The sequence below is a fragment of the Podarcis muralis genome, chromosome 10, assembly GCF_964188315.1.
Source record: "Podarcis muralis chromosome 10, rPodMur119.hap1.1, whole genome shotgun sequence".
NCBI lineage: Eukaryota > Metazoa > Chordata > Lepidosauria > Squamata > Lacertidae > Podarcis > Podarcis muralis.
In genome coordinates, this window is record NC_135664.1 from 53032953 (window position 1) to 53046987 (window position 14035).

The 14035-nt window shown below is 45.7% G+C and overlaps 1 protein-coding gene across 2 annotated transcripts in view; it reads left to right on the forward strand.

Moving 5' to 3' along the window:
* Nucleotides 1-5978: 5978 nt before the first annotated feature.
* Nucleotides 5979-14035, forward strand: part of PAH (phenylalanine hydroxylase) — a 41610-nt gene continuing 33553 nt past the window's right edge. Inside the window, exons 1-2 of one of the 2 annotated variants that reach the window (XM_028745890.2) lie at nucleotides 5979-6688; nucleotides 13670-13777. In XM_028745890.2, coding sequence (XP_028601723.2) covers nucleotides 6686-6688; nucleotides 13670-13777 — 111 coding nt within the window. In that variant the 5' untranslated portion in view covers nucleotides 5979-6685. Of the gene's footprint in view, nucleotides 6689-11009; nucleotides 11164-13669; nucleotides 13778-14035 lie in introns of those variants that run through there. The other variant, XM_077935045.1, reaches the window with a different exon arrangement.

Genomic DNA, 14035 nt, shown 5'->3' on the forward strand with positions numbered 1-14035 from the left:
CCCATGCATCGTCCGCAGCTGTTTTGCCTACAATGCGGGCAAAGTGTGACTTGCACTGTGATGCTGGAATATTAGTCTGAATAGGATAAATCAATCTGCAGAGTTTGGGAGCTTTCTTCCTTGCCTTGCACCTGGAAAGCAAGGGTGCTGGTTCCTTAAATGTCTCCATCCCCGACGTTCAAAGCTCACCCTCTCCTCTATTAGCATTGGCAGGCTTTTTCCAGATCAGACTTCCTGGAAAGTTAGGAACAGGGGTGAGAAACTGAAGAGGTTTGGGCTCCCAGTTGCCATCAGCCTCAACATGTGTGGCCAATGGTCAAGGGAGATGGGAATTGTAGCTCTGACCATATTGAGATGGTCATGGGTTCCTCTCCTTTGGTTTTGGAACATGGGAAGTTGTTTTATACCATGTCTGACCAGTATTGCCAACACTTACTGGTAGCAGCTTTCCAGAGTTTTGGGCATGGTTGCATTGCAGGGGGTTGCACTAGAAGTAGCCTTAGGGAACCTCCCCACTCTATGATTCTGTGATTTCCAGTCCTCCCTGGAGGTACAGGGCGATTGAGCCTGACCTGGGATCTTTCACATGGACAGCGTGTGGTCTATCACTGGGGTGGAGTCAAGGAAGGAAGGACTTGGCAAGAGTTGTATAAAACTACGCACAGTCTGGGGACAGTTGATAAAAGAGTGATTTCCCCACTCTTTGATAGGACAGTGGTACCTCGGGTTACATACGCTTCAGGTTACAGACTCCGCTAACCCAGAAATAGTACCTTGGGTTAAGAACTTTGCTTCAGGATGAGAACAGAAATCGTGCAGCGGCGGCGGCGGCGCAGCAGGAGGCCCCATTAGCTAAAGTGGTGCTTCAGGTTAAGAACAGTTTCAGGTTAAGAACAGACCTCCAGAATGAATTACGTTCTTAACCTGAGGTACCACTGTTCTAGAACCTGGAATCATCTAACAAAAGTGAATGGTGGGCATTCCAGGACACACATAGCAAGAAGTACTTATTCACACAGTGCACAGTTAAACCATGTAACTTGGTTGTCCAATTTGGGGGTAATGGCCACCAATTTAGATGGCTTTAAAATGGGAGTAGAGAGCTTTGTGCTATGGGTACTTGTCAGGGTGGCTGTGTGCTATCTCCATGGTTAGAGGCAAGATAGGGCAGGATCAAATGCACTTGTTCCATTAGTGCACAGATTTACTGTTTCTCAATGGAACTCCCCCTTCCTTCCCCAAAGTGTGCCCCCTGCCCCCTGCTTTGGAGGGTTGGTGGAACCCCTAGAACAGATTTGGGGAGATCATGGGAGGAAGGGTGTGTGTGACATTGTGTTGTGCAAGCTGAAATCTTTGTGCGATGGAACATCCACATACACTTTTCTGAATGCAGCCCATACCTGTGAACACCAGTCGCTGGCAGATATTGGGGTGGAGGCCCTCACTGTGTGTTTCCCATAGGCTTCTGACTGACCTCTGTGGGCAAGAGCAGAGTGCAACTGGTGCTGTCCTGCAGGGGGGGCAAAACAATGCTGTAGAACAGAGCACAAGAGGCAGGGGACACAAAATTTTAGTATTGCACAGTATTGCATAGCATTGAATAACTTTCTGGGGGCCATATGGCAGTGGCGGATGGGGCCAGAGTCAAAGTGGCCAGAGCAACAAATGTGGATCCTGACTTCATGCACCAGGCTGCTTTTTGCATCCCTTTCTACTCCCCACCCAGGCAAGTGTTCAAGGACACAGTAGGGGTGTGGCCTAGGAAATAGGTGTGTCCTGAGGGCAGGTAGATGGTTCCCCATCCTTGAGGTTCTCAATCCCTGCCTTGATCTGGCCTTTATGCTTCAAAGGAGGAGGAGAGGAAGGGGTGGAGCCCTGCTTTCCCTGGAGTAGAACCTTCCAAATCCTCAAGAATTAAGCATCAAGAAAAGGGGCCTGCTGCCATGATCATGGAATCATAGATGCTTCTTGTTGGATCATCATCAGCGTAACACTAAATATCAGTTTTTGGGGAACAGTGGGAGAGGGCTGCCGTGTTCATGTCCTGCTTGAGAGCTTCCCAGAAGCATCTGCTTGGTCACTGTGGGAAGCACATGTGAGACTGGATAGGCCTCTGGTCCGATCCTGCAGGGCTCTTTAAAAGTTCTTAGGAGAAGCTATGGAGCAAATGGTCATGCTGGGAAATAGCCTGCCTGCTGGTGACAAGCTGTCCATGTCAGCTTGGTCTTGTCAGGTGGCCTATGACATTAGTGAAGAAACACTGATATTCCCATAGGCTGTAAGCTGGCCCACAGCTGACTACTGATCTATCTAGAAGAGAAGAAGAGTTTGGATTGGATATCCCGCTTTATCACTACCCGAAGGAGTCTCAAAGTGGCTAACATTCTCTTTTCCCTTCCTCCTCCACAACAAACACACTGTGAGGTGAGTGGGGCTGAGAGACTTCAGAGAAGTGTGACTGGCCCAAGGTCACCCAGCAGCTGCATGTGGAGGAGCGGAGACGCGAACCCGGTTCCCCAGATTACGAGACTACCGCTCTTAACCACTACACCACACTGGCTCTACATACAGGTTTGAGGCTTCTATTTCTTAGCTAAGGTGAGGCAGGAAAATGGAAAAGCAACTCTCCTTCATGTCAGATTTTAAACTTCCTTACTGACATTCTCAGCACAGGTGGCCGTTGGCAGTGACACCACAGCTTTCGATTAAAAAATGTAAAATGAGTTGGCCTGTTTTTGATCTGGCCTTGTTACTATCTCCTGAGCTGCAATTTGATCTGCAGCAGTTAGCAGGTGATAAGATTTAGCTCCCATGCCCAGGAAATACCCACCTATTGTAAATCTCTGTTAAAGAGGCAGAATGTTGATTAAAAAATTGTGTCTGCTTGGCAACACCAGCCAATTCTGGTCTTACAAGGGAGGTGAAGTAGAAGGCACTCAGGATCCTGTCTTGGAGGGCTGTCAACAAAACAAAAACAAAGAAACAGATAAATAAGGAACCTATACTTGGCAACTCTGACACAGAAACTCTGCACATACACTAAGCAAAAGAATGAAAAATCACTACCCCCTTCTTTCTCTCCCCTACAACCTCACAATGTCTGTGATAGCAGTGTGTCACACCGAATGTAACTGACCTGTATAAAGGACCCTCTGAATTGAAAACAGATACCGTACGTTGTATATACGCTTGTTAACTATGAAAATCCTTTAGTAAAAACAACTAAAAAACCAAAACAAAGAACTTTCTGTTCACTTTACTGAAAGGACTTGAGTTGCAACTAATTTCTGATCAAGTGCTTTCATAGGAGAAAATGGAGTCAAGCGTGCTTCTGGTCATTTGGGGAGAAAAGGGGGGGCATGGAAGTGTTGGGGTGCTACTCAGCTTGCATTGGAGGCTGATGGCAAAGAGTAGGTGGAGAAAGCTCCAAGCTTCCCATACTGTCCTTTAACCTGTGCTGGCCTTCCCCCGGGTGTTGGACTGATACTCTGGATGGCTGACCACTTTTCGTATTTCCTTGGAAGACAAGACATCTTTGTTCATCTCTTTTGCTAAGAAGCATGGCTCTTTGAACCTCTGCCTAAGTTAGAACTAAGATCTTTCCTATCAAGCATGTGTGTTCTTTAAATTTAGCTTTCTTATTTTCCTGACTCAGAATCTCAGTGTGGAAATATCATTGCTCGCCCACCAACACTGCATGCAAGGGTTTTTTAAATCCTGATACAGCTTCAGTCATGAGTAAATTGGAGTGGTGTCATAGCCCAGTGGTAGAGCACATGCTTAGCAGGCAAAACATCTTCAATCTAATCCACAGCATCTTAATGGAGAATTGAGAAAGACGTTTGCTACTAGCATAAATAGTACTAATTTGATGGACGAATGGTCTGGATCAGTCTAAGGCAGTTTCCTGTGTCTCTAGTTGTGGCAGAATGTCAGTGAGGATGTGCACATTCTGCTGATATGCTAGTGTGGTGCAGATTGACTCCCATCCATGTGTGGGTGCATGCTCCCTCTCCTTCCCAACATTTGCCCTCTTGCGAACGCCCCATTGTGAACACTTTGTCCAAAAATGTCAACAGTGTGTGTCTCCCCCCCCTTTTTTTGCAGAAGCGGAAGAGGCTCATAAAAAAAAAAGGTTGCTCATTTTGGCTCAGCGTTTTATAATGTGATTATACTCCTTTGAACAAAAGTTTGGCGAAGTGGTAAAAAGACGGCAAAATCGTTTGTGCATCGACCAAAATTCCTGGGGAGTGGCGGCACTTGGGTGTTGCCAGGAAACAGTATCTCCGCTTACTGACTCAATTAACTGGAGTGAAGCAAGGGGCAGGTGCTGATTCAGGTGCACAGGAGATGGGGTTCTTTGTAGAAACTGCCTTACCTTAATTAAGTTGGACCTACCTACCCTTTCTCCCTTTTATTGCTTTGCGTTAAGAAGCAAAAGGGGGGACGGGACAGAAACAGGAAGTCCATCATCTCACATGGAAAGATCACCATCTACTGGCCAGCGATCATATTAGGAAGTACTGTAGAACACAAACTGTCTCCCTTCACAGACTTTAAGCCATGGGTAGGCAAACTAACTCCTTCATGGATCACTGCCTTGCCGTAGCGAAGGGGCTTGAATAACTCAGAGAAGCTATGAGCTATGCCGTGCAGGACCACCCAAGATGGACAGGTCATAGTGGAGAGTTTTGACCAAACGTGATCCACCTGGAGCAGGAACCGGCAAGCCACTCCAGTATCCCTGCCAAGAAAACTCCATGGACAAAGACAACAGGCATATAAAAGTTATGACGCTGGAAGCCAAACTGCGGAAGACAGTGGAAGACAGGAGTGCCTGGTGTGCTCTGGTCCATGGAGTCACAAAGAGTCGGACACAACTAAACGACTAAACAGCAACAACAAGGCAAACTAGGGCCCGGATCTGGCCCAATCGCCTTCTCAATCCGGCCCGCGGATGGTCTGGGAATCAGCGTGTTTTTACATGAGTAGAATGTGTGCTTTGATTTAAAATGCATCTCTGGGTTATTTGTGGGGCCTGCCTAGTGTTTTTACAGGAGTAGAATGTGTGCTTTTATTTAAAATGCACCTGGGTTATTTCTGGGGCATAGGGATTCATTCTCCCCCCCCAAAAAAAATACAGTCCGCCCCCCCCCCAAGGTCTGAGGGACAGTGGACAGGCCCCCTGCTGAAAAAGTTTGCTGACCCCTGCTTTAAGCCCACTATCTCAGACTCAAACTACCTGTTACATGGGAGATTAGTGTTTCCATGGGCTTTCTGATTAGGAAGTTGGGGGGGTGGAGGAGACACTTATGATATTTTCTCCAGTGGGAAGCAGTAACAGTTGGGGATGAAGGATCACCCTCTGCCTCTGCCAAGGTCAGGCTGAAGAGATCAGAGGCAACACAACAAGGAAGAGCTCAGGGGGCAGGAACTAAGATCTCATAGAAAGCTGGGCAGAGCAAAAGAGTTAGGAAGTGGAATGGCATATAGTGTTCCAGCAGCTGGTAGATTAATATCGTCTGGCCTGCCAGAATATGCCACACACCAGCTGCAGGTGCTTAAGTCTGTCCAAAGAGGCCTTTCTCATGAAGAATGCTATTCCTCTAGACTAGAGTCATGCGTGGTGATATTGGCCTCCCAAGTGTGCACACCATCATTGACCAGCTGCCTTGGATCTTCTAATGCTGATGATCTTAAGGGAGAAATGGGGTGACTTGGTCAGGGACTCCACTGCCAGTGGTGGGTCAGGAGCCCACCCCAAGGGTCCTTCCTGAAGGCAGACCTAGGGAGGGAGTTTGGATTTGGATTTGATATCCTGCTTTATCACAACCTGAAGGAGTCTCAAAGCGGCTAACATTCTCCTTTCCCTTCCTCCCCCACAACAAACACCCTGTGAGAGACGTCAGAGAAGTGTGACTAGCCCAAGGTCACCCAGCAGCTGCATGTGGAGGAGCGGAGACGCGAACCCAGTTCCCCAGATTACGAGTCTACTGCTCTTAACCACTATACCACACTGGCTCTTCAGCATCTTCAGTGTCAGGGGGCTCTACCTATTCATCTGGATCTTCAGTCATCAGGAGGTCTCAGTCCTCAATGGGGAATTTATTTATAGAGTTACACCAAGTCAGACCAGTGGTCCATCTACCTTAGTTTTGCCTGCACTGACTGGCAGCAGCTCTCTTGGGTTTCAGAGAGGAATCTCTCCCAGCCCTACCTGGAAATGAACCTAGGACCTTCTGTATGCAAAGCAGATGCTCAACCACTGAGTTAGGGCCCTTCCCCATAGGACTGGGGATGCCCATGGCATTTCTTCAAAATAAAATCAGTCAGTGTGAGCATGCATTAAAAAAATGTTGCTTGTCATAACACGTAGGGCCTTATTTTGTACTGTGGCTGTTCTACATGGACCTCATTCAATATGCTGACTAATATGCCTTGGAGTTTGTGCTTGTAGATGATAAAAAGGATGAAACTTTCATGGGGCAGACTTTCCCCACAGGAGAGTTAATGCTTGATGTGCTAACCGTTCTGTTTACACTGCTGGCAACGTCGCTGAAAGCCAGTCCCCCTGCTGCTGCCAATCAGAGCCTCTCGCAAAGTGAATGCCTTGTGTGCCTATTGCATCAGGTTGTCTGACATCAGCCATAAAATTTCTGGGGGGAAAGGGAGTGTTTGAACCAGTATGGTGAGTAGCTAAAATGTTTTGCTTGCTTGAGATCTTGCTTCACCCTAAAGGGTCTGGGAAGGTTACACAATATTTAATGTTTCAAAACTTTTTTAAAAAGAAAAACCTATAAGAAATTGAAATTTCCTTTTAAAGAAGGCACACGTCCAAGCTAGCTATTGCCCTCTAGGGCAATTGACCTTTGTAGCAGAGTTCATTTTGAAGGGTAGTACGGGAGTTGGCTCCCTGCTCCGGGCCGTGGAGTAACCCACAAGTGTGTGGTATGCAGTTCCACTAAACCATTACAAATGTGTCTTGTTTACCATGGGTTTCAAACAGGCCTTAAAGACCCACCTCTTTACTACAGCCTTTAGTAACTAGTTTGATCTGAGATTCAAAACTCTCCAGTTTTTTGCCTCATTTTGATCATTTTAATGCTGGATTTGTGTTGGTCCTCTTGGCTTCCAATAACATCCGGAAATAGTGTTTTGAATGTATTAATTCATTTGTTGGTGTTTTATATGGTCTTGAATTGTATTTTATTGTACGTTTGATATGCAGTTAATAATGCACTCTGTAAATAATTTTATTTTTCTTGAAAAACAAAATCCAAGTTTATTAAATACTACCAATAAAAATAGCCAAAACCCTCACTGGTGTTCTTCCTGGGAGAGCAGGGTGTGTGTGATCTCCCAGAAGCCAGCACTGGCCCTCCCATTAGGCAGAGTGAGGCAGTGCCTTTGGAGTGTTATGTAAGGGCAGCCAATGGTTAGTTATTTAATTAATTTATTATTGTGGATTTTGTACTCTCAGGGAAAGGCACTTGCATGCCTAGGTGTCCTCTGCCCAACGGACCGTCTAAATAATGAGACATGGCAAGTTCAAATTTGGGCCAGGCCACAACTTTTCTTATATATATAATTTTTTATTAGTTTTACATAATACAGCAAAAATAACCATTCCAAAAAATAAAAAGAAGTTCTTTCGAACCTTCAGACCTCCTTCCCTCCCTCCATGAGTTCCATTTCTAAAAGTTATTCCTGCATCTTTTACTGTAATCCATCTATTATGTAATCATGGTAACCAAAGTTCATGTTACTTTACAAGTGTCATTGTGTTCCTGCCAATGATTTCAACTGTTTACAGTGGTCTTTCAAATATATTAAAATGTTATTCCAGTCTTTCAAAAATACTTGGTCTTCCTGCCATCAGTCTTGCCATTTCTGCATATTCCATCAGCTCGGTCTGCCATTCTTCTCTGGTTGGTACTTCTCCTTCTTTCCATCTATGGGCCAGAAGCATCCTTGCTGCCGTCATTGCATACATAAACAGCCTTTTATTTTGATAGACAACTTTATTGATTACAGATGTAAGAGGTTTGGCATAGGCATTGGGTTGACCACACTCCTTCCAGCCCATGTCAGAGAAGCTCAGATGCTGACAGGAGGAGGAGAAGCAGGCGTAGGGAGAGAACAGTTAGCAGCTGAAGGCAGAGAGGAGAGGGAGAGCAGCTGTAAACTGAGCTCGGAACAAAGGGGAGGAGAAAAACAGGGCCAGAGTGACAGGCAGGTGTGTGAGAGCTCCAATAGTGAGCCAGATGTTGGAATGCAGGAAACATTCTCTCCCAAATCTCGTAGGATCTCAAAAGTGGCTAATGGCCGAGACGCACGAAAGATACTGGAAGAGAAGGTGGGGGTTTCCATGCTGGGGAAGGGGGAGGAGCTCCATCTTCTGGGGAGGACGATGGGTAGAGGAGCTCCGTCCTAGTTTGTTGTTTTATCAATAAATCTGAAATAATTAACAGCCAGAGTCAGCTTGCGTTTGTGGGAGAGACCAAGCCATAACAGCCCGCTTGCCGGAAGTACTTAATATGGGGCCAGCTGGAAGAGAGGAAGTTCTTGACCTACATCAAAGAGTAGCTCCCCCTCTGGGTTGCACTTGGGGAGTGCTGTGGTCCTAGGCCCTACCTGGGCATCCCGACAGAAGCATCTCCCCTGGATCCCATTAATAGGATACCCCATTTTCAGGAGGGGCAGGCAGAGACTACAACCTCCCCTCTGTCCAAGACTATGCCTACCCAATGCCCAAACCACCAAAGTTGTGATGATTGCTATGAGGATGGTGAAAATCAGATGGGAGGAGCCAATTAGCCATATGGGAAAATTCCAGCCTGGTCCCAAATATGGTGACTGACAAGGTCCATAGCAAGGCTGTTCAATGCAACCCACATCTGAAAAATCGAGAGGGCGGATGTGTGATCCAACGACAGTGGCTGCCAAGGCCCTTGGGAGCAGGCCCGAACAAAGCCAACAGGCCCAGCCGGGTCCACCCCCTGGAGTGGTCTGCCCCCATGCCTGCTTGCGATTGGCCAGTTGTGAAAGCAGGCTGAATCCACTTCCTGGGCAGCAAGCTCATTCCAGGGACATCCTTTGCCACCTGGGAAGTGGGCTAGAAGGCGGGGCCTCCGACATTGAAATCACGATGGGCAGGAGGAGCACCTTCCTGCAGTGTAAAGGGGTGAGTGGATTTATGGAACTTTCTGCCTCAGGCGTCAAAATGACTTGGTCAGCCTGGGGTGCTCTGTGCCTTGAATTGAGAGAGGGAGTATTTATTTATTTAACAAAAAATGTTTACTGCTTGAATGAAAGAGAAAACTTTAAGCAGCATGACATTTGCTGTTCCATCTGAGGCAGAAAAATATCCTGGCTGAGCCCTCTGTTCCGTGGTTGGTGACAACAAAGCCAGATTGTCCTTCACCCTCACTTCTGTGAATGCAGGGAATTGGGAATGGAAACCCCAGCCACACACCCCATGCCTTGAAGCAAATCTGTGCCTCCCTCTCCATGGGACTGGGATGATAAAAGGCCTTGGAGTCAATTCACAGAGAGTGCTCAGTGGGAGGAGGATGAAGCAAAAGGAGAGGCTGCTATTCACTTAGACTTTAATACCTTTCCTCTTCAATCCAGTAGGGTCCGCAGAGTGGTTTACATCACAGGTGAGCATCACAGACAACAAACACCAGGACAGGATAAAAAAACAAACAAACTAGAAATAAAAAGGGTCCGGAATTTATTTATTTTCTAAAAGGGCTCAGGTGGCACCAAATAATTGTCAGCCTTGGCACCAAAAGGAATCCAATGGTGGGGGCACCACTATGAAAATGTCAGGCCGGCATCAACCTCTGGCATCTATTGGTAGCTCCTCCATTAAAATATTTCTTCTGACCCAGGACTAGAAGCAGTGCTGTGGATGGGTAAAGTTAGTGATCATTTTAAGATCCCGCAATATTTCACATGGGTTTCAGACAGGACTCACTCCCAGTAATACCTAGAGATGCCAAGGATTGAACCAATGACTTTCTGCATGCAAAGTAGATGAGCTTTGGCCCTCCCACTAAATACATTGTCCTTAGTGGTTTTTATTTAAAGCATAAAGGTAAAGGACCATTAGTTCCAGTCGCGGACAACTTGGGGGTTGCAGCACTCATCTTGCTTTACTGGCCGAGGGAGCCGGCATACAGCTTCTGGGTCATGTGGCCAGCATGACTAAGCCGCTTCTGGCGAACCAGAGCAGCACACAGAAATGCCATTTACCTTCCCGCCGGAGCAGTACCTATTTATCTACTTGCACTTTGACGTGCTTTCGAACTGCTAGGTTGGCAGGAGCAGGGGCCAAGCTTACCCTGTGGCGGGGATTCGAACCGCCGACCTTCTGATCGGCAAGCCCTAGGCTGTGTGGTTTAGACCACAGCGCCACCTGCGTCCCGTTTAAAACATAGGAGCCTATTAATGCCCTTTTCTGCCTCCTTAAGTTGCCTTTCCCTTAAACATTTGTTAAACAGATGCAACCCATTAATCTCCCTTTAGACACAACAGTCCTATATCTACATGGGTAAACTCTGTCCACAGCGATACAAAATTATAAAGAGGCAACGGATGAGGTAACTATGTCACTTTCCCATCAGTCTTCCTTACACACAGACACAGGCAAATAAGTTAAGCATGGATGGGAACATCGCATGTTGTCAGATGTCGAAATTCTGTTATTGTTTTCTCCTCACATGGGTGGCAAAAGAAGAAGCTTTTCAGAGCTGGAATTTAAACACAGCAGACAGTACAAAACCGCATGAGAAGACTCTTGATTCTTTCCATCCGTCCACACAGAAGCCACATGGCAAAGCTAAAAGGTGTTCCAGCCTTGTGGCTTTCGTTGGACGTGAGTAAACAATGTGTGCCTCTTGAGCCCGAAGGAGGTGGCGCAGGGGTGTGTGCAGAGCGCCCCGCCTACCCCAGGGAAGGGGAGGATCAAAGGAAGAGGGCTGACCCTTCAATTATAAACTAAACTTGAAATATCTGTGTACGTTATACTCAGATGTTCCTGCAAACACAGTAAGGTCACCCATCTTTCCTCCCTGTAAGAAACATCCTGATCACTAGTGCTGGAGGGTGGAAATGGATAATAAATTCTTTAGCCATATGAACGGAGATGCCTCTCAGGTAAGTCCATTATAATAAGCACTTTACTAGTTTCTGATTTTAGGGCTGACAGCTTTTCGACCAGCTTCGATATGACTTCAACAATGGCTTGACCTTTGCAGAAATTAACAAGCAACAGCCTTTCTCTCTGTCCGGCGCTTTACCTGCTAATTTTCGCATATTAAACTGTTGTCAAATGCAGAGTTCCAGAAAGTTGGAAGCGCTGCCCAGTTCTGTGGACTTTAATGGGACTGGGGAGCAGAGCTCATGAGCACAGCACTTCCCCATTTCAAATATGCAGTGCCAATATTTCAGTATGAGTAGGAAGATGAGAGTACCCCTAAACATATAGTTTTTTAGAAAAAAGCACTGGGTAGAGGCGTTATATACTTTAGGACTGCAGTGGAAAAATTCAGGTGAACATGTAATATGTGAATGCAGTTATGCAGCAGGGTAATTTTAGACTTGACTTATTGGTCTTATGGGTTCTTCACCCCTTTGGGTTGTATTACATCACTTTAAAATGTGGTTAGTCTGCCTTGTTTTTTGGGGATCCTCCTGCTCCTTCAGTCTAGTGGGGGTCCTGGATTTCTGCCCCAAAATCTTGCCCCGATAGCACCTCTGTGCGGTTGCTACCCATATATAGGTGCATGTATAGGTGAAATGTGTATGCACTGGTGTTCAAAGATGCAATTTCGCTTGTGTATGACATCCATGTATTACATATCTGCTGTGAGCAAATGTAGGTGTAAGATCAATTATTTCCTGCAGGAGTCCAGGTGTCTATAGCTGACTGTAGTCCATACACTTGTTCCTGTGGAGCTGGCCAAAGTTAGCCAGTCTCACAGAATTATTTCAGTAAATAGCTTCAATGAGGAAAGAATTCAATATAATAGTTAGAAGGAATAGTAGAAGGAAGGGGTGGGTGAAATTCTTCTGAGTAATTTTACCAGTCTCTTATTGGCCTCTGAATTCCCTAGGTGTTTTCCTTGAGGAGAAATACCCTCAAAATTGCTCATACTTTTGGTAAAATTTAGATATCAAGTCTGGGAGGAGCTGATTCTATTATACTGCTCCAAATCAGCTGAATCTGTAATTTTGTCATGGAATGAAAGTGCAGCAGGATGAGGTGGTATACTTCAGACTGCAGGTGGGTGATGAATTTCTGGACTGCTCCAAATAATAGTAATAATGATAATAATGATGATAATCATCATCATCATCATCATCATCATCATCATCTATTTTTAAACTTTTTGCCACTCAGGTGGCAAGACGAGCTAGCACATTTCTTCCTAACGTGTTAGTTGCCATCTTAGTTGTGTGCAGGTTTTCTTTTTAACAATGGGAAGGCTTCAAAAATGATACCCCTAGCCTGCAGTCCAGGTCTGAAGGCAGGGAGGGGGAGACTATGGAGACATCATGAGAGCCACATACAAGCAAAGTAAATATTATTCAGTTATTATCTATTGTTACCCGCCCCCCGGAGACAAACTCAAGTGCTCTAGACTCACAAAAGTCAGAATTCAAATCAAGGTGCTTCTATCCCTACTTACATGCCAGATTTTGCATGTAAGCAGGGTTCCACAAACACACTCTCCAGGTTTCCAATGGTGACCATATCCTTTAATCTGGCAACTGCCTGCCCCAGTGCTTGCCTTGGCCTAATGCCTGTTGGATGCACTTGAAAGCAGCAAGACTTCTGAAGGTCAGTGAGACTAGAGGGATGAGTCCTGGGAGCAGAATCCTGTCCTGAATGTGGAAATTTGGATAAAGGTCGGATGCTCTTTCCTTCAGTCATACTCACGTGTTGAATCAGTGAGTCGTCCCTGGTTCTAAGCTGTCCTGGAGCTCAGCATGACATTGGTTGAGACCATTCCCCTTCCCTCAGTCAGGAGGGAGTAGGTCAGGTTTGTATGAGACAATCATGCCAAGCCAACATTTGGGGACTTCTGAATATAAATGTTTAATACATATAAATTTGCCCTGAGTAGTTTCTGTTCTTCAAACATTTTCAGTGTCCAAGCGGACTTCTACAGGTGAAGTTCTCTTTTGTTTAGCTGTGACCTATTTTGAGGAGCAGCTCCCCCCCCCCCCCGTGGACTAAATTAATATGTTAAAAGCATCTTCTGAGTGATGGATTCCTGGCTCTTCTAGGGATAAAATTAACTGGTGTAAAAATTAATAATAATCAAATCCTCATGGGTTGTTTAGATTTGCAAACAACACTTCCATGGATCTATTCAAGATTTTCCTCATAAAATTGTGCAACCTACCAGCAGTCTTTGAATCTCTTTGTTTCTTCACCATTTCCTCGTTAGCAAGATTGTTCATAGTAAATTGCTTTTATTAGCTTCTTGTGCCAAGACACAAGAAACCCCTGCCTCCAAGATTTCTTGACCACATAGCAGACTTTCCAGACTGTAGACTTTGGCCCAGATGGTTTGAGTTTGTCCCATTCTTTTTTCTTGTAACCCATGTTTATGAGAAAAGACTTATGGTCAACATTTGCGTATGTATCATGCAGGAATCCAGCTACATTGAAGAAAGCAAGGCCCAGAATGATGCAATCTCCTTGATTTTCTCCCTCAAAGAAGAAGTTGGAGCTTTGGCTAAAGTGCTGCGCATATTTGAGGTATGTGCTTTGCTAAGCCTGTACGGCAAGAGAAACACGACTGAAATTTCAGAACCGACATCTGGCTGTCAAAACTGCAATCCTGATGCATTATTCTTAGCTGTTGAGTCCAGCGCTACCGCAGCACCACCTCTGCACCCCACACCCCATGTATTCATTGCATGCATGTTAAAAAACCTCTGGGGAAAACTCTTGCATTATGCCATCATATCATTCTTCATTTCCCCACTCCCAATTCATATCATTGGCTGAGAAAAG